Here is a 23339-nt window from a genome sequence, read left to right as displayed (position 1 = left end):
GCTGCGACCCTTTAATACAGTTCCTCATGTTGTGGTGACCCCCAGCAATAAAATTATTCCTAACACCATTGAAAATATGTGTTTTCCAATGGTCTTAGGCGACCCCTGTGAAAGGGTCATTCGACCCCCAAAGGGGTCCCGACCCACAGGTTGAGAACCACTGGCCTAGAGGGATATCGGAAGTCATTTCTTTATATACTCGTGCGTTGTCTTTTTTTATCTTTTTCTTATATTCTTTTCTACTCTTTTCCTTTTTTTTTGTATTTATATATATACATTAACAAAAATGTATATAAAATTACATTCAAAGCAAAATTGTGTCTATCATCGCAAATTGCATTAGTACCAATATTATAAGCAGAAAAAAAAAAAACATATATTCCATTTACAAGCCAAGCGTGGATAAATGTGGATTTATTTATTTTTTTCCCCAACAGTAATGGGACCCGAAGGAGCCTTAAGTAAAGCAGCGGAGGCAGCAGAGGCCTCTCTCGCATAGACGCTCCTCCCGCTTCCTCTTGTGGCGCTCAGCCAGGCAAAACAAAACCAGCAAGGGGGTGCCGCTGGCTGCCGCCCTTTCAAGCCAAGAGGGAAAGGCCGGGAAGATGTGAGTGTCTTCGTAGAAGGTGGCCGAGAAGAGCCAATATCGGGGAAAGGCCCGCAGCATCTAGGAGGGGCCAACTCTCAACGACCGGGCACCGCTCCCGCAGACCCTCCACACAGGAAATCGTGGCCTATGCAAAGCAGGACCTCAGGTTTCCCCGGTGGCGATAAACGCGGGCGCCGCCTGGGCAAAGCCATTCCCGCCCATCTTCCCGCGTGAAGCGAACATCCGCCCACCCGTGACGAAAGGAAAGCGGTGGCATCAGGGATTCCGGGCGAATCCGGAGACAAGCGGTTCGGGAAAAGGAGAGAGAGGAGTCGCTGAGCGGCTCAACCCGGCGCGATTATGGAGACTTTCTGCGGCTCCAGCTTTTGGGTAAGGGGGGGGGGGCTCTCTTCAAGCAAAAGCGCTTTTTCCTCATCCCGGATATTTAGACGTTTCATGCGCGCCTTGGAGACGAGCGCGTGCTGAAGTGCGGGTTCCCCCGGTGTGGGAAGGGAGTTTCCGGAATGCCCCAACGAGGAAAGCGCGGCTCCTTCGTGCGGGGAGGAATTGCTAAACAGCCGGATCGCGTTTCCCAGCCCGAGCAACCGCCGCTGAAATTGTGTTTAAAAGGGGAGGAATGGGAAAGGAGTCCGGGTTTCAAACGTCTGCTAAACTCTCCTTTAGCCAAGCTTTGGATGAGCTGCACTTCGATTGTTGGGGATGGAGAAAAAGAAGCGTGTAGCTGGGAGGTTGGCAACCCGGTCTGCTCCAGGAGTTGCGTGGTATTTTTGCTGGGTGTTAGACTAGAGTTCTGTGGCACCTTTCTTCCTAGAGTTCAAGGGATTTCGCCTGGGATCTCTCGCCGTTTTATCGCCAGAACAGCAACCGGGAGAGTTCCCTGGGGCTGAGAGGGAATAACTGACCCGAAGTCCGTCCTTGAGCTTTCTTTCCTGGTTGAAGTGGGACCCACACCTTTTATTTCGCTGGTGGTAGTTTAACCTCTTAATTGTTACCCCATCCTGGCGCTCATCTCACACAATTCCTAGTTGTTGGCCATGCTGTCTAGGGTAGATGGGGAACTGAAGTCTGAAACTCTTCTATATTGCTACCTCTGGATACATGCCAGGCATACAGACCTCTCCGCTGGAGGAAGGAGGGCAGGGCTGAGGTGCCTCCAATGTCGTGTTGTAGAGCTGCTTAAAAGTAAAGTTGAAGGTACATCTGGAGAATTCTTGTGATGCATTGATTTCAGCCTTCTTACTTTAACCCAGTGGTGGGATTCAGCCAGTTCGTACCATTTCGGGAGAACCGGTTGTTAACTTTCTGAGCAGTTTGGTGAACTGGTTGTTGGAAGAAATCATTAGGGCAGAGAACCGGTTGTTAAATTACTTGAATCCCATGACTGCTTTAACTCCACAATAATCCTGTGAAGTAGGTGTGCGTGCTCAACCCAAAATCACCAGCTAAGCTTCTGTGAGAGGTTGGGTGTCCCTAGTCCTTCTCATGTATCCTGCACTTCACTAGTTGGAGGCTAAACAGTGCAGTAAAATAATCTTTCAGCTACTGGTAGAATAAATAGAATAGAATTCTTTATTGGCCAAGTGTGATTGGACACACAAGGAATTTGTCTTTGGTCCATACGCTCTCAGTGTACATAAAAAGACAAGATTCACTCATCAAGAATCACAAGGCACAACACCCAGTGATAGTCATACGGTACAATATGGTACATGAAAAATGAGACATTATACTGTTAGTGTGTCTTGTATTACAGAAATGAAATGTGATGGGAAAATAATACTTGTCTTTGTTCTTTGAAAAATACGTTTCACCACAGGTGTTGTAGTGCATATGCCATGTACTGGGAAGGATGTTAGAAGATTAAGAAAATGTATCTATCCAAAACTTGTAACACTTCTCACAGATATGTATATGCTTCTCTTCCAAATGATGTAACAAAGCACATGCATACCTGTTCAGATTCCAGAAACATCAAACTGCATTTTAAGATGAATAGAAACATGACTCTTTTACCTGTTGATTGTCTTTATAAAGGCAAATGAGGTTACTCCCTAGCGCTGCAGATTAACTATAGGATACCTGACTAAACAGGTATTTTTACTCTCGTTACTACAATTCTATTTTATTGCGGTGCTGTGTAAAACCAATACAAGTTTGAACAAGAGACTTGGCATCTATTCACCAATGATTACAAATGACTCATCGTTATTATTGGAATTTCACTCAGTCCTACATTGGATGGATAGACACAGGTGGTCCTTGATTTATGACTGTAATGGAGCCTACCTAAGATATAAGTCATAACAGTTGTAAAGAAGGTCACCCACATGACTGACCTGATTTTATGATCTTTTTCCAGTCATAAAGCAAACACTGCAATCTTAAAGTGAACTTATTGTTCACTATGGGCCAGTTTTTTCCAAAAACTGGAGGTAAATGTTGGTTTTCAGCAAAACCATCATAAAACACAGTCATGTAAGAATAGGAGTCTGCAAATAGCCCTAAATGTCAGCTGGCTGCCAGGTGTCTGACATGCAGTCACACGAACGTGATGTGTATGTGTGTGTGTGAAAACTCCAGAATTGGATCGTTGGTACCCCCCAGGGATAACTTTGAATGGTCACTAAGCAACTGGTTGTAAATCAGGTACTGCCTGTACATTTTGCCCACCAAAGTTGTACTGGTTTGTTTGTGTGTGCACAGTAACAATATATCCTTGAGAGAACTGATTCTTGACAACAGTCCATACAGTTTTCTAGCCAGTAGTTTTGGAAGTGTTTGCCATCGTTGCTTTTTCAGAGCTGAAGAGGGGAGTAACTGGCCCAAAGTCACCCAGCTGGCTTTTATAAATAAAGCAGATGAAACTCATGTTTAGTGGCAATAATGGGGTTGACTCTTTAATAAACAGACAGCTGCATTCTATTACCAGTTGAACTCAACAAAACCATTAATAACCAGAGGGTTCCAAGAAAAACTGAAATGGGTACATATGCTGAGACTGGCCAAAAGTCTTCCTGGCCGCAGCCTCTACCTGTTCTACTAGTGGGAGCCATGAGATCAGTTCTATTCCCAGATTATGAGCATACATCAGACCTGGGAAGTCTGGCTCACAGCATCAGTGGCATTGGTGGTGGAGGGCAGGAGGTTGGCAGTGGGGGTTATGGAGCATCATTGGAGGGGGTGGGATAGTGGGGTAGGGTGGCAGTGACTGAGGGCAGGTGGTGGGATGGTGACAGGAAAGGCGGGGTGACAAAATGGCAGGATGGAGGCAGAGTGAGTGACAGCGGCAGCCTTCTGCAAGAGTCCCAGTTTTTCATATGGTCCCTTGGGAGAAATTAAATGCCCACCCCTGGCCTACACTTTTATTCTAGGAGCACAACCCCATATGAGCTAAAATTGGAAACATCTCATAACTATTGAGCTTCTGAAGCCATAGCTACTCCATTCTACTTGGACTAAATTTGATCTTGATTTTCTTATCTAGCTCCCAACACTTGCTTTGCTTCTAATAGGCTTCCAGGTGCAATTGAAGGTCTTGGGTATCCCCTTTCATGAAACAAGGCTAGGATCACCTGTCTCCAATTGTTTGTTTCTGCTTACCCCACAAAATTTGGCAAAGCGTGCATGCATTGAGTCCCAAATAAGAGGCAGCAGTATCTAAGGAACCCAGAAGTTGTGCCATCTCCGTCTTGCTACCTGCCCTATGGAACAATGTTCCCTCTGAGAGGCAAGTAACTTTAATCCTGCCACATCATCCGTGAGCATAGACAGTTTGGTTTCCATCCCATATATACGCCTGACTCTTGCCTGAAACGGATCTTAGTAATCTGTTTTCTCCTTTTTAACTGCCACCACAACACCTCTACTACCACAGTCATGTCAGGAGTGCCACAGCTCTTATGGGTTGAAAGGATTGAATAGTGACATCACTGTTGCCCAGGGGACGCCCATTTGGGGGCTCTTTTCATGTCCCCATTAAGTTGCCCACCAAAGTGGTACCCATTTATCTACTTGCAGTTGCCTGCATTTGAACTGCTGGGTCAGCTGGAGCACATGGTGGGAGCTCACCCTGTCCCATGGCAACACCAGGTCTCAAATGTGAGCCTGCTGATCATCAGCCCAGCAACCTAACCTTGTGAGCCACCACGCTCCACAAAACGCTTCTACTAAAAAGGGAACAGTGCAGGGGTGAAATCTACTTACCTTCCTTACCGGTTCGGAAGCGTACGCGCCACTTGCGTGCAGATGCGCAGAAGGTTAAAAACACATTACTTCCTGGTTACAACCAGGAAGTAATGACACCCAGCCGCTTGGGCGGGGTTATGCTCCACCGCCGCTACCGGATCGCCAAACCACCAGCCAAGATTGCTACCTAATCGGGCAATCCGGTCCGATCTGGGAGCATTTCACCCCTGGAACAGTGAAGACTGAGCACTTGTCATCTAATACAACGAGATTCAAGGATGCCTTTTTGAACAAGGGGCATACCGGAATAAAGCTCATATGTGGCAGAGATGGACTCACAAGGAATACTATCCACTTCCTTAAGATCCACAGGCTCAGACGCTTTTAGCAGATTAACAGAATTGGAAGGCACCTTGTAGATCATCTAGTCCAACCCCTTGCCCAAACAGGAGACTCTGGCCTACACCATTTCTGACAGATAGCAGTCCAGTCTCTTCTTGAAAGCTTCCAGTGATGAAGCTCCCACAGCTTCTGAAGGCAGCTTCTGTTCCATTAGTTGATTGCTCTCACTGTCAGAACATTTCTCCTTATTTCCAGGTTGAATCTCTCCTTGATCAGTTTCCATCCATTATTCCTTGTCTGGTCTTCGGGTGTTTTGGAAAATAGCTTGTCCCCTTCCTCTCTGTAGCAGCCCCTCAAGTATTGGAACACTGATATGTCCCCCCTGGTCCTTCTCTTTATTAGATTATAGTATCACTCAATGTCACCCCTGTTACCTATTCAGAGTAAGTTTCCACCTCTCAGCAAATATGAGTGATTTTATCTGCAAAATGTCCTGCTGACTCATCACAGCGCTCTGCTATAGAGTCTTCCAGCGCATCATTCACAATAGGGGGAAAAGTACCACCAGATGGCAATATGTGGTAAATGCAACAAAGTCTTCAAACTTAAATTTAGACAGTGTCTGTATCCAGTAATATACTTTTTTTCTTCTTCTGCCAATGCACTATAAATCACTCCATTTCATGCAGCTCTTTAGGATATTAACTTAACTTCCAAGATTTGGTAAAGAGGAAAAGCCCACTCAAGAGCAAACCTAACAACTTTCATGAGTTAAAATAGGTGCTCAATAGAGTTTTCCACCAGATCATTAGGAAAATTATACAAATGTCTTTGAAAGCCCATAAGTACATATTTAGCTGCCTATGATAGGCCATCTTTATAAATCCATTCTTCCAGCTGAGATTGAGGTGCCAGTTAACTCCACAGAAAGAGAAAGTGATGAGGGGCTGATACAAATCTCTCTTGCCCCAAGAGTTTACGGTTGGCAGATTATTAGTCATGAGCTCAGCACCATACAGGTTAAAAGTTGCTATTGGGCTGTACATGAGGATGAGGTTCACTTTTTCTCCTATCACACTAAGCCAGAAATTCCCAAACATTCTTGGTTCATGACACCCTTAGAGTCTTTTATGGTAATCTTTTCTGGTGCCCTAGGCCAAAAGACCATTCCAAACTCAGTTTAACAACAAAAATTTAAAATATTCTGCAGCACCCTTATGAATTTATTACAGGTCATGGCACAGTCTGAAAACCACGGGGCTAAACTTCAACTTGATTTGGTGGTCACTTTGCATGATTTGTGAACTGTCCCAAGGAAGAATTATGGTGTCTAAATCAAAGAGAATAGATTCAAATATGCTGAGCTAAAAATAAACAAGACATGATACTAGCATAAGGGTGTATAATCCGAGGCCTCCTGAAGCTCTTGCAGCTTTGGATGCTGCTGCCCAGAACTCTTCTAAATGTAGCTACTACATACCTACCCATTATGCTGTTTCCTTTCAGGACTACACCTGGAAGGAGTAAATCAAAGAAATTAAAGGCTTGAAACGAGAAAAGGAAACAGCCAAAACTAGTTTACCATTCACTAAACCATATATTTCAGTGCTTACAAACCACCCTTGTTTTAACTTCACTCACCTGGTACCTTTACTTGTTTTAACTTCTCATGTCTTCTTGATGATTTCATCAAATCCATCCAGTCACATCCTACCCCAAATATGTTCACGCTATTCCATCAAGCTAGGATTCCTTGCTAGGTTATCTTGGAAACTGATCATTTATCAGTTAGTGGGTATATGCGGTGCATTAAGGGGCTTTTAAAGTGATGCTTACTAAAATCTAATAGAAGCAGTGCTAAATTAATAAAATCTAAAATATTTGTAGGAGTGAAATACTCTGTTAGATGAACGAATTTGTTCCAATGTAAAATGACCGACACTCGAAATTTTAGTCACCTATTCAATAACTTATGAAACAGCCCAATTCCTTTTGATCAGATTTTTGGGCTCCCAATCCCTCCATCATCTCCATCTTGATGTTGATTTATCAGTGAAAATTAATAAGCAGATATATGGCTGTGACAAATAGGAAAATGGATTGGAGATAGATAAATAGATATCGGGCAGGGGTATCAAACTCATCATGACATGTTGGCATCACGTGATGTATTGCAACTTTTTCCCCCTTCGCTAAAAGGGGGTGGGGGTAGCCAGCACTTGACACATCTGGCCCGCGGGCTGCAAATCTGACACCCCTCATGTAGGGCTTTAGTTTTTGTCCTTTGCTTCGTTTTGACTAAGCATTTATTTATTTGAAAGGAAACAAGTTTTAGATTTCTGGCAGAATTTGATGAAATATGTAATTTAGTTGGTACTGCTGTGAAGGTTACAGCCATCATGTTTCAGATGCATGTCTTTAATGCAATGTGTTTGAATTACGTTCAAACAAATGTACCATAACATGTGTTTGAACATAATTATAAAAGATCAACATGGCTCTATAAACCCTGCAAGTTTTCCCGAAGGATAGCAGCATTGGTATGACACGAGTCTTTACATTTGGGGGTGGGGGAATGATTCTGCACTCGTCTGTATGTATATTTTGCAATTTGTATTAAAATAATATGCATCAGAGCAGTGTGTCTCAACCTCAGCAATTTTAAAATGTGTGGGTTTCAATTCCCAGCGTACTGGCTGAGGAATTCTGGGAATTGAAGTCTACGCTTCTTGAACTTGCTACTGTTGAGAAACACACTGCATTAGAAGCATGTGTAGGTGGCAGGGACCTTTGACCAAATAAAGGCAGATGCAGAAGAACTTGATTATCCAGATTTTTCATGCGAATACTCCAAAGTTAGTGTTTTAGATCCCACAGGCTTCAACTAACCTTTATAGCAGTTTGTGGTCCTGGGACTGGTTCTATTAATTATTTCTGGATCATTTAAAACTGTGACTTAGAGCGTGGATCTGTGCGGAATACTTCCTTATGCATCTCCACTGACTCAAAGTTTGTCACGCCATCTTTCATAGAGCTGTGGTGTTATATCAGGACAAGTGATAGCTGCAACCATTGCTTCATGATTAAGCATTTCTCTCACACTATATTCCCCATCCGTCCAGTTTGTCTTCCTTACTCAACTATTGTAAAACTGAAAGGAGGATATTACTAGTGCAATCAACAGTTGGTTGCAGGCAATTTTATTATACTGGTATGTTTAGATTCTGATGACTCAAAGAAGATATGCATCTATCTCATGGTGCCTAATTGGTTTAAGCCAAGAGCTGCATCACTCTTTTGGCCAATAGTGATTATTTATTGTTTTGTATCAGCTCTGTGAAAATACAGTACTGTGTTTGTTTATTTATGTAGGCTACTTACATAGCTGAGCGCTTGGCATGAAAGTGAACATAGCTAAAACAACAAATAAGACTACAAAAAGAACAACTATATTAAATATAATGGGACATAATCTTGCCAAGAGGCAGGATTAACACCAAAGACAATTAATATGGATAGGCTCAGAAGATCACCTAACCCTCTACCTTGGGGCAAAAATCAGAGGTTCAAAGCCCTCAGGAAAGGTAGGCAGGATCAGGGCCAACCAGATCTTGGAAAGAATGCAAATTCACTAGGCAAATACAACAGCAGAGAAAACACTCTTTTGAGTGTTTAAGTTATAGAAAACTATTTTGCTCTGTTGATAAAAGATGATAATGCATAAGTGCTGGGACCAGAGCATGGTGACTCTATCAGAATTTATCAGACATCAGAGATAATGAGAAACAGGTGGTAATTTGCAGGCGGTTCTGCAAATAACCAGGACATGAAGGACTTTAAAGGTGATATCCAGCACCTTAAGGTACAGCAGGGAGCCCTCTGGGAAGCTTATGAAATATTAGTCTTAGACGGATGTAATTAGTGGGTGTACCCCTGAGTGTATCTTCTATCAGTACATTCTAGACAGTTGTAACGCCTGAATTGTCTTCAAGGGCAGCTCCATGTGGAGTGCATTACTATAATCCAGATAAGTGATATCCAAGGTGTGGGTGATTGCAAGCAAGGCCTCCCAATTCAGGAATGGACTAAACACAAAAAATGGATTCATGCTTTGAGCTGCAGCAGCTACTTGCTGTTCAAGCAGCAGCTGTGAAAATCTAGGAAGATCCCCACTTATGCACAGGCAGTCCTTATTCAGCAATCACTTGTTCAACAACCATTTCAAGTTACAGTGCCACTGAGCGAGGGGACTTCCAACTGCTCCTTGTAGTTGTGACTGTTGTATGTTCCCATAGTCACATGGTTATGGTTCTAGTGCTTGGCAATGGGTTTGCAGTTACAATGGTCACAGCTTCCTGTGGTCGTTTATTTGCCATTTGCAACCTTCACTGCCAACTTCAGAGAAACAATGTGTAATAGGAAAGCTAGCAGGAGGCCGCAAATCCGAGAAGCTTCTTCAGCTCTGACTCCATTCCCCACCATCTAGTCAGAGTTGAAGAAGCTTCTTGAATGAGAAGTGAAATGTCTTCAAAGAAAAATGAGAAAGTCCAGTTGCCTCTTGAAAAAGCACCTTTGGGACCGGCAGCTTAAAGTTCACTTCATCACTCTCCCTACAGCACAACAATGTGAAGGAAACAAAATGACCACTGTGCTGGGTGATGCATTCCATAGAAGCCACCGGACTCTGACAAGCGTCTAACTTGGCCAGTATCTAACTAATCCTGCTCACCACCAGCACCGAGGCATCTAGGTTACCACCACCATTAAGCACTCAGAGAAGGGATTGTTGCCACTTACAAACACAAAAAAACCACTGCCACTTCTGTAGCAAAATGTTAATCAGTTGATTGGTGGCATGCCCACTACAAGCCTGTAGTAGATTGCCAGGGTTGCTGTTTCTGTCATTGAGTAGCTGATCTCCATTTCCAGTATTTTTTTCAGCCCTGAAACAATTTTGGTGCTATCAGACACAGCCAGAGGCCACAGGGCCTCTGCGAGCCATCCTCTGCAGAATAACTGATTGTTATTCTGTGGTTTTGAGAACTTTCTACTAAAATTCTCAAAAACCACTGAGAGATCCAACAATACCAGAAGAGTTTCTGCACCATCCCTTGGCCTTGTACTGTTGCCTGCTATGTAATTTCAGGGATACTTAGAGCTTTGTAAGAGAAATGAATGCTGAAGCCTGTTGTTAGCCCAACTACAATAGATTCTGATCAGTGTACTATCCCCTTCCCAAAAATCCTAAAATAGATAAACCTAAAACAATGTAGACAGCCCCAACTAAAGCAGTCTAAAAGGAACATACATACAATAAAACAAAACATTGTATTTATTAAAAAGAGTTTATGGCTGTGTGAGAACAGCATAGACATAAAGCCAAAAAGCTTGTCATTATTTTTATGCCTGTGAGAAATAAAGTTTATGAAATAAAGAAAGGGAACCAATGAAAAATAACCTGAACTGCAAAATTTACAAAGAAATGCAATACTCAGGTTTTCGTGATATAAAATCGGGGTTATATTGATGTTGGTTTTCTGTTTTGCAACATCCTGGTAGCAATTTGCTAACAAATTGAACTGCTCCCTTAAGACGCTAACGTTAGAGCTGATTTTGTTCCCTTCCAATATCTTTTTGAGATTTAGTACACAGTTTGTTTAACAACAGCATTTGGTGCTGAACTTAAAAAGCCAAAATGGCCATTTGATCACTAACAATTCCATGCATTTTTTGGATACAATGTTGACAGATATTCAATATCTAGTGGTTGAACTGTTGGCAAGACAAAAGCAGTTCATCTGGTTTGATCAATTATCTGCCAGATAGATTGAAGATCAAAGTTGTGTTTTGGTTGCTGGCAAATTATCCTGGTGCGACAATTGAATGAAATTTTAGGAACATTATTTGGGGACCCAGATTGTTGGGGGCAATATGCTGACTCTATAAACCTCTTAGAGAGGGCTGTAAAAGCACTATGAAGCGGTATATAAATCTAAGTGCTATTGCTATTAAGAATATCTGGATCACTGGAGAGAGTGAAGTGAACAGGCTAACCTTGCCGTGTATCATTCTGTTATCTTCTATCAAAGGACCAGTTCTTTTTTTAAAAAAAATACAACTTTTATGGGAACATCCAGGTCTTTATTTTTTTTTTTTTTTTTTTTTTTTAATTGAGTTTTAAACAGATATATAAAAACAATACAAAAAATACAAAGACATTACAAAGACAGACGAATTCCCACCACCAACCTACCCACACTATGCTTTACATATATGATTTGATCATCATCAGAATATATGTTGCTTTATAAATTAATATATACATAATACATTGTCAGTTCAGATATTTTGGAATTGAAATAATCCTGCATCTCCTTTTTTATTTATTTATTTCCGGTTTTATTTTTTCTACCCTATGTTCTTTCATCTATATTTGTACTGATTTCCTTTTCCAGCCATTGATACCACTGGTGCCACACAAGATAGAATTCACTTTCTTCTTTATCTTGGAGTTCTAGTGTCAGTCTATCCATTTCGGCACATTCTGTTATCTTTGAGATTAGTTTGTCTTTGGTTGGGAGTTGATCTGATTTCCAATTTTGTGCAAACAGTAACCGTGCTGCTGTCAAGATGTGTATGATGAGGTATTTTGTCTCTTTGTTGTGTTGTGTAGTTATCATTCCAAATAGAAAAAATTCTGGAGTGTTTTCTACTTGTTGGTTTAATATTTCTTCAATGATTTCCTTTGTGTCCTTCCAGTATTGTTGGGCCTTTGCGCATTTCCACCAGGTATGATAGTATGTCCCCTTTTTTATTTTGCACTTCCAACAGCGCGGGGAGGTGTTTGGATATATTTTGGCTAGTCTGGCTGGTGTTAGGTGCCATCTGTAAAACATTTTTATGAGGTTTTCTTTGTATGGTATGGCTCTTGTCATTTTGATGTTCTGTTTCCACAGTTTCTCCCAGTTTGCCAGTTGAATGTTGTGCCCTATGTCCCTGGCCCATCTTATCATATTTTCTTTTACTGTTTCTTCCAATAACTTATATCTAAGTAGGTAGTTATATAATTTGGTTATCATTTTTTGTTCTGGGCCTTGCAAAATCTTATCCAATTCGTTCAAATTATTCGAGATTCCATATTGCTTTTTATCTGCTATGTGTCTTGAGTGTATTTGAGTATAGGGCCACCAATCGATATTTATGCCGGAGTTTTGGAGTTGCTGTCTTGAGATGAGTTCGCCTTCATGATTCAGTAGGTCTTGGTACCTCATCATTTTTCCTATTTCGAGAGTGTTCGGGTATATCAGTGCTTCCATCGGGGACCACCATTTTGGTATTTTTGTATAGTGCGTTCTCTTAATATCCCGCCAGATCTTGAATAATGAAGCTCGAATTATATGAGATTGGAAATACATGTGTCTTTTATCCAATCCGTCCCATAAAAAAGCGTGCCATCCTCTTATTAAATCAAATCCTTCTAAATATAAAGTTCTTTTGTTGTCGAGTGCCATCCATTCTTTAATCCAGGTCAATCCTGATGCTTTATAGTAGAGTTCCCAATCTGGTGTTGCAAGGCCTCCTTTGTCCCGTGAATCCTGTAGAGCTTTAATTTTAATTCTAGCCTTCTTTCCCTGCCATATGTAGTTCATTGTTATTTTGTTGAGGTTCTTAAAGAAATCTCTTCCGGGGTGTATTGGTATCACTTGATATAAATATAGTACTCTTGGTAATATATTCATTTTTATTGAGGCAATTCTGCCCATCAATGAGAGTTGTAATCTACTCCAAATTTCTAAGTCTTTTTTGATTTGTTTTAACAATTTGGTATAATTATCTTCTTTAATTGTAGTTGCTTTTGCTGTCAACCAAATACCTAGATATTTTATTTTCTTTACTATTTGAAGTCCTAATTCTTGTTCTAATTTCAACTGTTGTGTTTGGGTCATATTCTTCGTCAATACTTTCGTCTTTTGCTTATTTATTTTGAGGCCTGCCACTTCCCCGTATTCCTCAATCATTGTCATCAACCTGGTTCCCGATCGTGTTGGGTTTTCCAATATGAAGATCACATCGTCTGCAAAGGCAAGTAATTTATACTCCTCTCCCCGAATCTTAAGGCCTTCCACGTCTTCTTCCTTCCTGATTTCCGTTAATAAAACTTCCAGTGCAATTATAAATAATAGAGGTGACATGGGGCAACCTTGTCGTACGCCTTTCTGGATGTCAAAAGTTTGTGTCATGTCACCATTTATTGCAATTTTGGCTGTTTGACAGGAATAAATCTTTCTTATCAATTTAAGGAATTTCTCTCCGCAATTCATTAATTCCAGTTGTGATGTGAGAAAGGACCAATTTAAATTATCAAAGGCCTTCTGGGCGTCGAGAGATATTAAAGCTATTTCCTTATCTATTTTCTTATCGTAGTATTCCAGTATATCTATGATCGTTCTCAAGTTATTTTTAATCTGCCTCCTGGGTATGAAGCCATTTTGATCTGTATGTATGTATTTATGAATTATTGTTTTAAGTCTCTGTGCTAATATTGACATGAATAGTTTGTAGTCTACATTGAGTAATGAGATGGGTCTGTAATTCCTAACTTGGGTCCGGTCTAAATCTTCTTTGTGTATTAACGTAATAATGGTTTCTGTCCATGATTTTGGGATTTCAGCTGTCAATAATGCTGCGTTAAAGACTCGTAGCAATATTTCGTCTATTTCTTGTTGGGAATGTTTATAAAATTCAGTAGGAATTCCATCTGGTCCTGGAGTTTTATTGTTCTTTTGTTTTTTACGGGCTTCAATCAATTCAGTCATTGTTATGGGGCGATTCAGGGTCTCTCTATGTTCTTCTTCGAATTGTGTAATATTTACTTTACTGAGATATTTTCGAATTTGGTCTTCGGGAACATCTTCCTGCCGATAGAGATTCTGAAAGAATGTTTTGGCTATGTTTTTCTTATCTACGTGTGTATGGAATAAAGTTCCTGATTCGTCCTGGAGCTGGTGTATAATTCTTTTGTCTGTTTGCTTTTTTAATTTATAGGCTAACCAGCGTCCAGTTTTGTTTGCGTGTTCGAAGTTGGTCTGTTTTGCCATTTTTATTTTTTGTGCCAAATCAGCTTTCGTAGTCAAATTCAGTTTGTGTTTAGCCAAATTAAGTTTTTGCTGTGCTATCTTATTATTAGGGTGCTGTTGTAATTTAGTTTCTTCAATCTTGATTTCTTCCAATAAGTCATTCCTGATTCTTTGTTTCTCTTTTTTTCTCTTTGCCACGTATGCAATGGTTAGGCCCCTAATATATGCTTTCGTCGTGTCCCATAGATTTTGTAACGACGTTTGGTCCTTTGTGTTAATTCGGAAAAATATCTTAATCTCTTTTTCCATCATTTGCAGATACTCTTTTTCCTTTATAATACTTGTATCCATTTTCCATCTTTTTTGTTTTCGGGAGCCTTTCCAAATTATTTTGATGGGGTTGTGGTCAGCCCATATGTTAGGCATAATTTCTACGTTGTGCGTTTCTTTACTTAGTTGGGGTGTCATCCAGGCCATATCCAATCTTGACCACGATTGATGTGGGCCCGAAAAGTATGTGTACTGTTTGGTTGTAGTATTTAATTCGACTGATGTGGAGTTGTCAGAGTGGATTGAACTAGATAATTCGAGAGAGAAAACCTTGTGGGAGAGTGCGGAGAGTTGAGACAAACTCCGGTAAACTTGACTGGAGTGGATTCATACAAACTATCTTTTATTGATACTTCTTGCGAAGATTAAGATACAAAACTGATACAAAGTGTGAGGGATTTGGACTATTTGACTATCAGAGACTGAACTGTTTGGATTGAACAATTTAATTATTGACTAATAGCTGAAGAACCAGATGACAAGGACTTAAATAGAGAATATAACATTACACCTTGAGACCGGACGTGGATTCGGACGTGGATTCTAATAATAGGAACATAGAGGACTATAGATCAAATTGGATGGTGGAATAATCAAAGTGAACAGGGTGATCCAGACCTTTGGAACCGTATTTGGTTGGAAGGAAGATAAGTTCACATAACACCAAAAAAGATTAAAACTATAGTTAATGGACAATATATATACACTTGGTTCGAATTAAGCTTATTCTACTATATATCATAAGATACTAGATCCGGAAAATAACCTTTAATAACTTATTAGTTTGTCTCTTAAGTAGTCTGTCTAATTTGTTTATTTGAAGTTAATTAAACAACTATAGCATATTATCTTTAATTATATTTAATCAATTTATTCATATACAGTAAATCAATTTAAATAATTAGTTAGAATTATAATAATTAATCTGATATTGATTCTATTCTAGAACTATTATAATAAAATACATTTTATTCTGTAAGTAATTGAAGAAAAAGGTAACTAATGAATTGTTAGAAGCTTAAATTTTCCCCGTTGTTTTCCCCTTCTCTTGCTTTCCCCCCCCCCGCTTCCCTTTTTGCTGTTTTCCCAATATCGTATTATTAATTAGAAATATTCTGAAAAAAAAAAAAAATCTTGTAAAAGTAATCCTGCATCCAGGTTATAAACATTATATGTGAGAATTTTATGAAATTGTGGGCAAAAATAATAAGCATAATAGATATGGCAACCTCAAGCATACCAACTACTATTAAATCAACTAAGAAAATATCTCCAACCCAAACATTATTGGTGGCTTCCCCGGTCCAGCAGAAGACAGGGGAAATAACAGATAAAGAAAAGACTAACATTGGTATTCAAAACATCCAAGCAGCCCTTGCAATGATTCAGGAGGGAATGAAAAGGATGGAAGATAAGATGACCCTGAATCATGATGAAACGAAAAAGAACCATGAACAAATGCGATTGGATGTAGGGGAAATTAAAGATGAGATTAGAAATATAGATGAAAAAATAGAGAAAATTCAACAAAATATAACCGAAAACGAACAGAGAATCCACAAAGTTGAGGAAAAGGTGGAAGCCACAGCTACCAGGTTGGAACAGATGGAGAACCAACAAGCAACAAGAAGTCGAGACACGGAAGACGCACTGACATTTCTTGAAATGGAAAAGGCCTCTTTCTACTTAAGATTTCAAAATATAGAAGAACAGAGAGAGGAAGACCTGGGTGAAATTATGGTTGGAATCTTGGCAGAGGCGACACATAAGGATAAGGATGAAATAAGAGGTGGCATCGACGAAATTTACAGGGCCTTCACAAACTATGCCAGAAGAAACAAACTCCCTAAAGAAGTACACATCAGATTTACAAAAAAAACAATGAAAGAAGAAATATACCGAAAGATGAGAGAGGAGACAGTCATGTACAAAGGGAGGGAAGTTCTAACGCTGAAGCAAATACCGAGAAGGGCCAGGGATAGGAGAAGAGAATATAACTTCTTAACCCGACAGTTAAATAAACTCAAGATTAAATTTAGATGGCTTATACCAGAAGGAGTACTCATTTCTTGGGAAGGAAGAAAATTTCGAATCGATACCATAGAAAAAGCCCACGACTTCGCAGACCAACATTTAGGATATGAAGGAGAACAGGAGAGCAGAGGGGGCAGAGAAGATTCAAACCCCAGTGACCAAGAAGAGCAACCAAAAAATAAGGAGGATAAGGAACAGAAGAAGGGAAAGCTGGGGAAGGAGGAAATGATGGGGATCACACAAAGAGTTACAAGAAACACATCCAAACTCAAAACAACAGACAAATAAACAACACCAGGAATGGAAGAAGAACTAAAACTCATTTCTATAAATATAAATGGTCTAAATTCACCAAGCAAAAGACATCAGACATTCACTAAACTGCAAAAATTAGGAGCAGATATAATCACCCTACAAGAGGTACACATAAAAAAACAACAGAAAAAATTACTTGAAAATAAAAAATTAGGAGTAATGTACACATCTTTAGGAGACTGCAAAAAAAGGGGAGTGGTAATATATGTTAGAGACCATATAAGAACAAAGCCAATATATGTGGATAAAGAGGGTCGAGTCTTAATAATAGAAGTAAAACTGGAAACAAAAATAATACTGTTAGTAGCCATCTACGCCCCAAATGGAAACCAAATAGATTTTTATAAAAAATTACACGATAAATTAAAAGAGCTGGATTATGAAAATATCTGCATTGTCGGAGATTTTAATGCAATTGTCAACACACGGGAAGACTACTATAGTAACAGGAAGAATAAAATTAAAAGGAAGACACTGCCACAAACATTTAAGAACTTGGTACAAGAAATGAGTCTACATGACACTTGGCGAAAAAATACAACTTTTATAATATTTCTTTTAAACAATACAGCTTAAACTCAACAAGGAAGTTCTGTGAACAACAGCAGCCTTTCATATTTGTCATCAGCACAATTAGAAATGAATTCTGAAAATACTTCTATATACACTACTCATCCAAAATCTATTGAATTGCCTGGATGTGTCTTTTTATTTTAATGGAGATGTGCACTGCCTCTGGAGTTCTCATTCATTATACATTCTCATATTCCATTCTTGCTCAAATTCACAGTATCATATCGACCTAAAAATAAGATAAAATCAATTTTGGTGAGAAGAATTTCTCATTTGACAGCATAGAAACCAAGCTGTTTAGATGTGATAGAACCCTTCTTAAAAACCCAGGCTTGGTAATATTGAGGAAGGGGACTTAGATATCCGACTGACCATGTTAGAATCCTTTGTTCAGTTTAAATTGTTAGTTGTATCCATTTCTGTCATTGGCATAACTACCCATAGTGAGATGTTAGTGGGAAGTTAAAATTAATGGAGAACTTTCAGCTTCTGCCAGCCTGTAAACATAATATGTTATTCTTCTTCTGTACCAATTTCCAGAGTATATCTGGACCCAATTGGGTTTCCCAGGGCACATCTTCCTCTCTATCATTTTAAAAATAATTTTAAATTATAATAAAGCTCTCTTAATCAAGACTAAATTGCAATATGTGTGAACTTTGGAAGGAAATTGCTCTGTACGATTTATGTTCATCGGTTTTTGAGACTGCCACCTTAACAAAACGGAGCAGCCTTTGTGAAATAAATTGGTCCGCTGTATATGGAGAGGTGTTTTTCTTTGTCCGTTTATGATTTAGAGACAAAATGTTTTTCCAAGGCTGTTGGGAACAGAATCTCTTCAGCTGGGCCTCTGGAGAAGATAGTTTCCTTCCACAAATATGGTCACTGTGCACAATAAATTGGATATTTGATGTTATTACTTAACACTGACCTTTCTACTGGTATATGAAAGTACTTTGAAATATTTGAGTCTGTTGCTATATTCCAAACAGTTACAGGCCATATCGAGGACACTTAAAAAAAAAAAAAAGTTAAGTACTGACAAATATTTTTAAGTTCCTCTATTTTATACTTTGACCCCTAGTAGACCTGCATTCACAGCTGGCCCTATGGCAGATTTATAGCTGCACATTTCCTTTTCATTCTTGTTCGTTTCCCTAGCTTTATTTTATCTCGCAATAACTTTTATGGACAGAGCCAATAAAGGCTTACCACAGGTGCTGTATGGTTTCTTTTTGGTGCAGAAACTGGAAAGTGAGATATTCCAAACATGAAAAGCAAAGAATAAAGACTGTAATATTAGACCCAGTTGAAATGAATTTCCTATATGCTGCTAAAATTTTTAAAAAGTGAATACTTTTTGCCAGCCCATCCAAAATACCGTGAGGTATTCTGTGACATTTGCAAATGAAGGCAATGAAAATGGCTTTGAGATAGCTGACTTTCCTGTGAGCTTTATTTTGCCCTCAAATAACTCTTACGTGGAACTTGCAGGCAGCAGAAAGAGACTATGAGTGAAACTGACAGATCTACTCATGCCTTTATTAAGGTTCTTATTAAGCTGCAGAGCCTTATCAGCTGTATGTTAGTGTGTTTATTTGTATTTTGGTACTACAGTAGTGTATTTTGAAGATATGGAAAGGCAGAAAAGAGATTAGGTTACAAGGTAGTCCTTGATTTGTTATCAGTTGCTTAGCAACCATTCAAAGTTACAACAGACACCTCCCCCCATTGTACTTACAACCTCATTCTGATGGTTGCACAATCACACACACACCTGCAGTCATGTGATCCCATTGTAGGAGTTTGGCTACTGGCTCACCTTTACTGAAGTCTGCAGTGTTCTGCAGTCATGTGACAACAATTTTCAATGTCTTTTTCCAGTTTCCAGCATTTACTTCTGATTTCTGGCAAAAGGTGCTTATTGGATAAAACAGAGTTGCTTAACAACCATCATGTTTGTTAATAGCTGCCACTTTCGCTTAACAACTGCCACAAAAAAGGTCTTAAACCAGGCACTGTCATATGGTGATCCACTTAATGACCAGTTCAGGCTCAATAATGTCCTAGGTTGAGAACTACCTATATTGTACTTTATTGAACAAATGTGCATCCTCTGATGAGTTCTTGCATTATGTATAATTTTCATTAAAAGTTTGAAGAACAATAATAAAAAATACAACAAACTAAATCAGAAAAAGTGGAAGAGAGAGAAATAACATAAAAGGCTAAAAATGCAATAAGAAACAGAAATAAGAAAAAACAGAAAAGAGCAAGAGCAATATATAAAGACATAAAGAAGTGGGTTCCAATATTCTTCACAACAGTTATAAGTAAAATTATATTTTAACCTCTCTAATGTTACATCATGACTTTCTTCTTTCTATAATCTGTAATGTCTCTTGTCTAACCATCAGAACCAAAAATCACAAATTCATTGTTTCTTTGTTTTTACTCAAAATGTCCACAAGGAGATTCCAATAAATACACTGAGGTCTTGCATAAGGATCAAAGGGGTAGCAAACACAAATTGGTGGGTTTCGTGTCCTTTTAAAAATATATTACAGCACATCCAAGTCTTTGATGATTTGTGTAAAAATTTTGGAGCAGTCCATAGTTCCAAAAGACGGAAAAGACACCTGGAGGGTGGTTGGAGGTCCTCCCGATCCAAATCTGACCGGACACAGCTAAGAACCCATATTAGGTCTTATCTTGTGGCAATGGAAGCAGCGAAACGGCAGTACTTCACCGCTCTCATTGCATCTGCAGAAAACCGCCCAGCCGCCCTGTTTAGGGTGACCCGCTCCCTCCTCAATCTTGGAGCGAGGGAGGACCCCTTGCAGGGCTGAGCTGAAGATTTTGCACAGTTTCTGCAAGATAAAATCGCTCAGATCCAGACCGGGCTGGAATCTGACTGGGCAGAATCCACTGAGGAGACTGGAGCTTGTCTTGGCGGGAACATCTGGGTTGAGTTTGAGCCTGTTTCGTTGGATGAAGTGGACAGGATTATGGGTCGGCTGGGGACCGCCACGTGTTTATTGGACCCGTGTCCCTCCTGGCTTGTTTCGGCAGCCAAGGAGGTGACCGGAGACTGGATCCAGGCTGTTGTCAACGCTTCGCTGAGGGAGGGTATCTTCCCCGCTGCACTCAAAGAGGCGGTGGTTCGCCCTCTCCTCAAGAAGCCCAACCTGGACCCTGACTCCCTTAATAACTACCGTCCAGTCTCCAACTCCGCTTTTTAGCGAAGGTTGTCGAGTCCGTGGTGGCACAGCAATTCCCTCAATTCCTGGAGGAAACTGACTACCTGGATCCTTACCAATCTGGTTTCAGGCGCGGTCACAGCACGGAAACGGCATTGGTCGCCCTAGTTAATGATCTCTGGCGGGCCCTGATGGGGGTTGTTCCTCCATCCTGGTCCTTCTTGACCTCTTAGTGGCTTTCGATACCATCGACCATAGTATCCTACTGCAGCGACTCAGGAGGTTGGAGATAGGAGGCACTGTTCTGCAGTGGTTCTCCTCCTATCTCTTGGGCCGCTTGCAGTTTGTATCAGTGGGGGGTCAGAGATCCTCCCAGAGGCCCCTCACTTGTGGGGTGCCTCAGGGATCGGTTCTCTCCCCCCTGCTCTTTAATATCTATATGAAGCCGTTGGGTGAGATCATTCGTGGTTTTGGGGTGAGGTATCACCAATATGCAGATGATACCCAGCTTTATATCTCCACCCTGGATCACCCTAGGGATGCCCTTTTTGTCGTGCCCCATTGCCTGGAAGCGGTGTGGGCTTGGATGGGTAGGAACAGACTCAGACTCAACCCATCCAAGACTGAGTGGCTGTGGATGCTGGCATCTCGGGATCTAGAGGTACCATCTTTAGTGATAGGAGGGGAGACTCTTACCCCCTCCGCTAGGGTTCTGGGAGTCCTCCTGGATTCTCGACTGTCTATCGATGACCATCTGATGGCCGTAACCAGGGGGGACTTCGCACAAGTACGTCTTGTGCGCCAGTTGCACCCTTTCCTAGACCGAGATGCCGTTGCCACGGTCACCCATGCCCTTGTTACTTCTCGGTTGGATTACTGCAATGTCCTCTACATGGGGCTGCCCTTGGGATGCATCCGGAGGCTCCAGCTGGTCCAGAATGTGGCCGCGCGGGTAGTTACCAGAGTTCCTCGTGCAACACCTCTCCTGCGCGAGCTGCACTGGCTACCGGTTGCTCTCCGGGTCCGTTTCAAGGTGCTGGTGCTTACCTATAAAGCCCTACATGGCTTAGGCCTGGGGTACTTGCAGGACCATCTTTTGCCTTCCTCCCACCATCCCATGCGCTCCCACAGAGCAGGCCTCCTCAGGGTGCCGTCAGCCAAACAGTGTCGACTGGCGGCCCCCAGGGGGAGAGCATTCTCTGTCGGAGCGCCGACCCTCTGGAATGATTTGCCCACCGAGCTCAAAATAGCCCCGGACCTCCTCTTCTTTCGCCGCGAACTGAAGACGTGGCTCTTCCGTCAAATAACTTGATCTGCTAGGGGTTGCACAAACTGTAATAATTTTAAATATGGTTTTTAAGGGGTTTTTAACTTATTTTGTGATTTTGTGATTTGTATTATTGATTGTTGTTGTAGCTGCCCTGAGTCCTTCGGGAGAATGGCGGCATATAAATCGCAAAAATAAATAAATAAATAAATATTTCCCAAGTTATTTATTAACACTTTTCTACTTGTGTTTTTCCCCCACAGGATTCGAATCTTACACTGTACGCTGAAAATCCAGATTTAACGTTGTGTTTCCAGAACACTATCTTGGCTTGGATCCCAAGCATCTATCTTGGGTGCATCTTGCCATTTTACCTCCTTTATCTAAAATACAATAATCGAGGCTACATTGTATTGTCTATGCTGAACAGGTTCAAAACGGTAAGATCTTTACTTCCCCAAGGCACTATATAGACAGTAACAGATGTGCCAATCTTTTAAACAATTAACTTACAAGAATAGATAAAGATAAAGTACTGTGCCAAATGAGTTAAGATGAACAGAATCCAATTGTATCTTCTATTTTGAAGCTTATGATTCAGCGATTGAGCAAGTAGATGAACTGGGAAACACTGAAATAGAGCTTGATTTTATTAAACAGTATTTCAAAGTGACTGCCATGTTTTTAATCCTCTTGCCACTAATAAGTCAGACAGTTTCTGAAGAATGAAAGACTTTAGAATTCTTTTGCATCCTGCATAATGAATTGGACATGCATGACATCACATGCTCGTGACTTGCAATTTTATTTCCACGTTCTTCATTAACTCTGCTTGTTGGAAGCTGGTTGGAAGCGGTGATTGCATGACCGTGAGGAGTTGCAATAATCATAAATGGGTGCCAATTATGGGCAAATGGTGATCACATGACTAAGAGACACTGTAACAGATATAAATATGAGGATCGGTTGCAAAACTGATTTTTTTTAATTCATTTAAAATGAATTACAACTTCATTGTAATTTTCAATAATTCTTAAATGAGGTAGTCCGTAAGGTACAGGTTGTCCTCCATTAATGATGGTAATTGGGATGAGAATTTCTGTTGCTAAACAATGCAAAGCACAGTGTCACATGGCCACATCACTTAACAATGACAGTCCTGGCAGTCCTGGTTGCTACTACGGTATTAACCAAATCCCACACAGTCATTATCTAAGACCTACCCTGATCTACGCATCTCCTAACTTGGTCTCTCCCAGCCTCAAACCTTGGTAAGGTAAGGGGCTGCCTCCTCCAACTCCCTCTGCTCACCTGTCTCCCCCTCCCATCTGTGCTCTTTTAACCATCCTGCACTCCGCTGGCCCTGCTTGCATTCTAATGTGTGACACAAGTGTGGAGGTTGTTTT

At 40.6% G+C, this 23339-nt stretch overlaps 1 protein-coding gene across 1 annotated transcript in view; it reads left to right on the top strand.

Moving 5' to 3' along the window:
• The first annotated feature begins 469 nt into the window (after positions 1-469).
• The window catches only part of ABCC3 (ATP binding cassette subfamily C member 3), an 88296-nt gene continuing 65426 nt past the window's right edge, over positions 470-23339 (top strand). Inside the window, exons 1-2 of the mRNA XM_087887137.1 lie at positions 470-979; positions 22197-22373. Coding sequence (XP_087743263.1) covers positions 950-979; positions 22197-22373 — 207 coding nt within the window. The 5' untranslated portion in view covers positions 470-949. The remainder of the gene's footprint in view (positions 980-22196; positions 22374-23339) is intronic.

Source organism: Pantherophis guttatus, chromosome 2, assembly GCF_059756535.1.
Source record: "Pantherophis guttatus breed Tessera chromosome 2, ASM5975653v1, whole genome shotgun sequence".
Lineage (NCBI taxonomy): Eukaryota > Metazoa > Chordata > Lepidosauria > Squamata > Colubridae > Pantherophis > Pantherophis guttatus.
The sequence above is the reverse complement of the archived record's forward strand: the minus strand, read 5'-3'. Positions and strand labels throughout refer to the sequence as shown.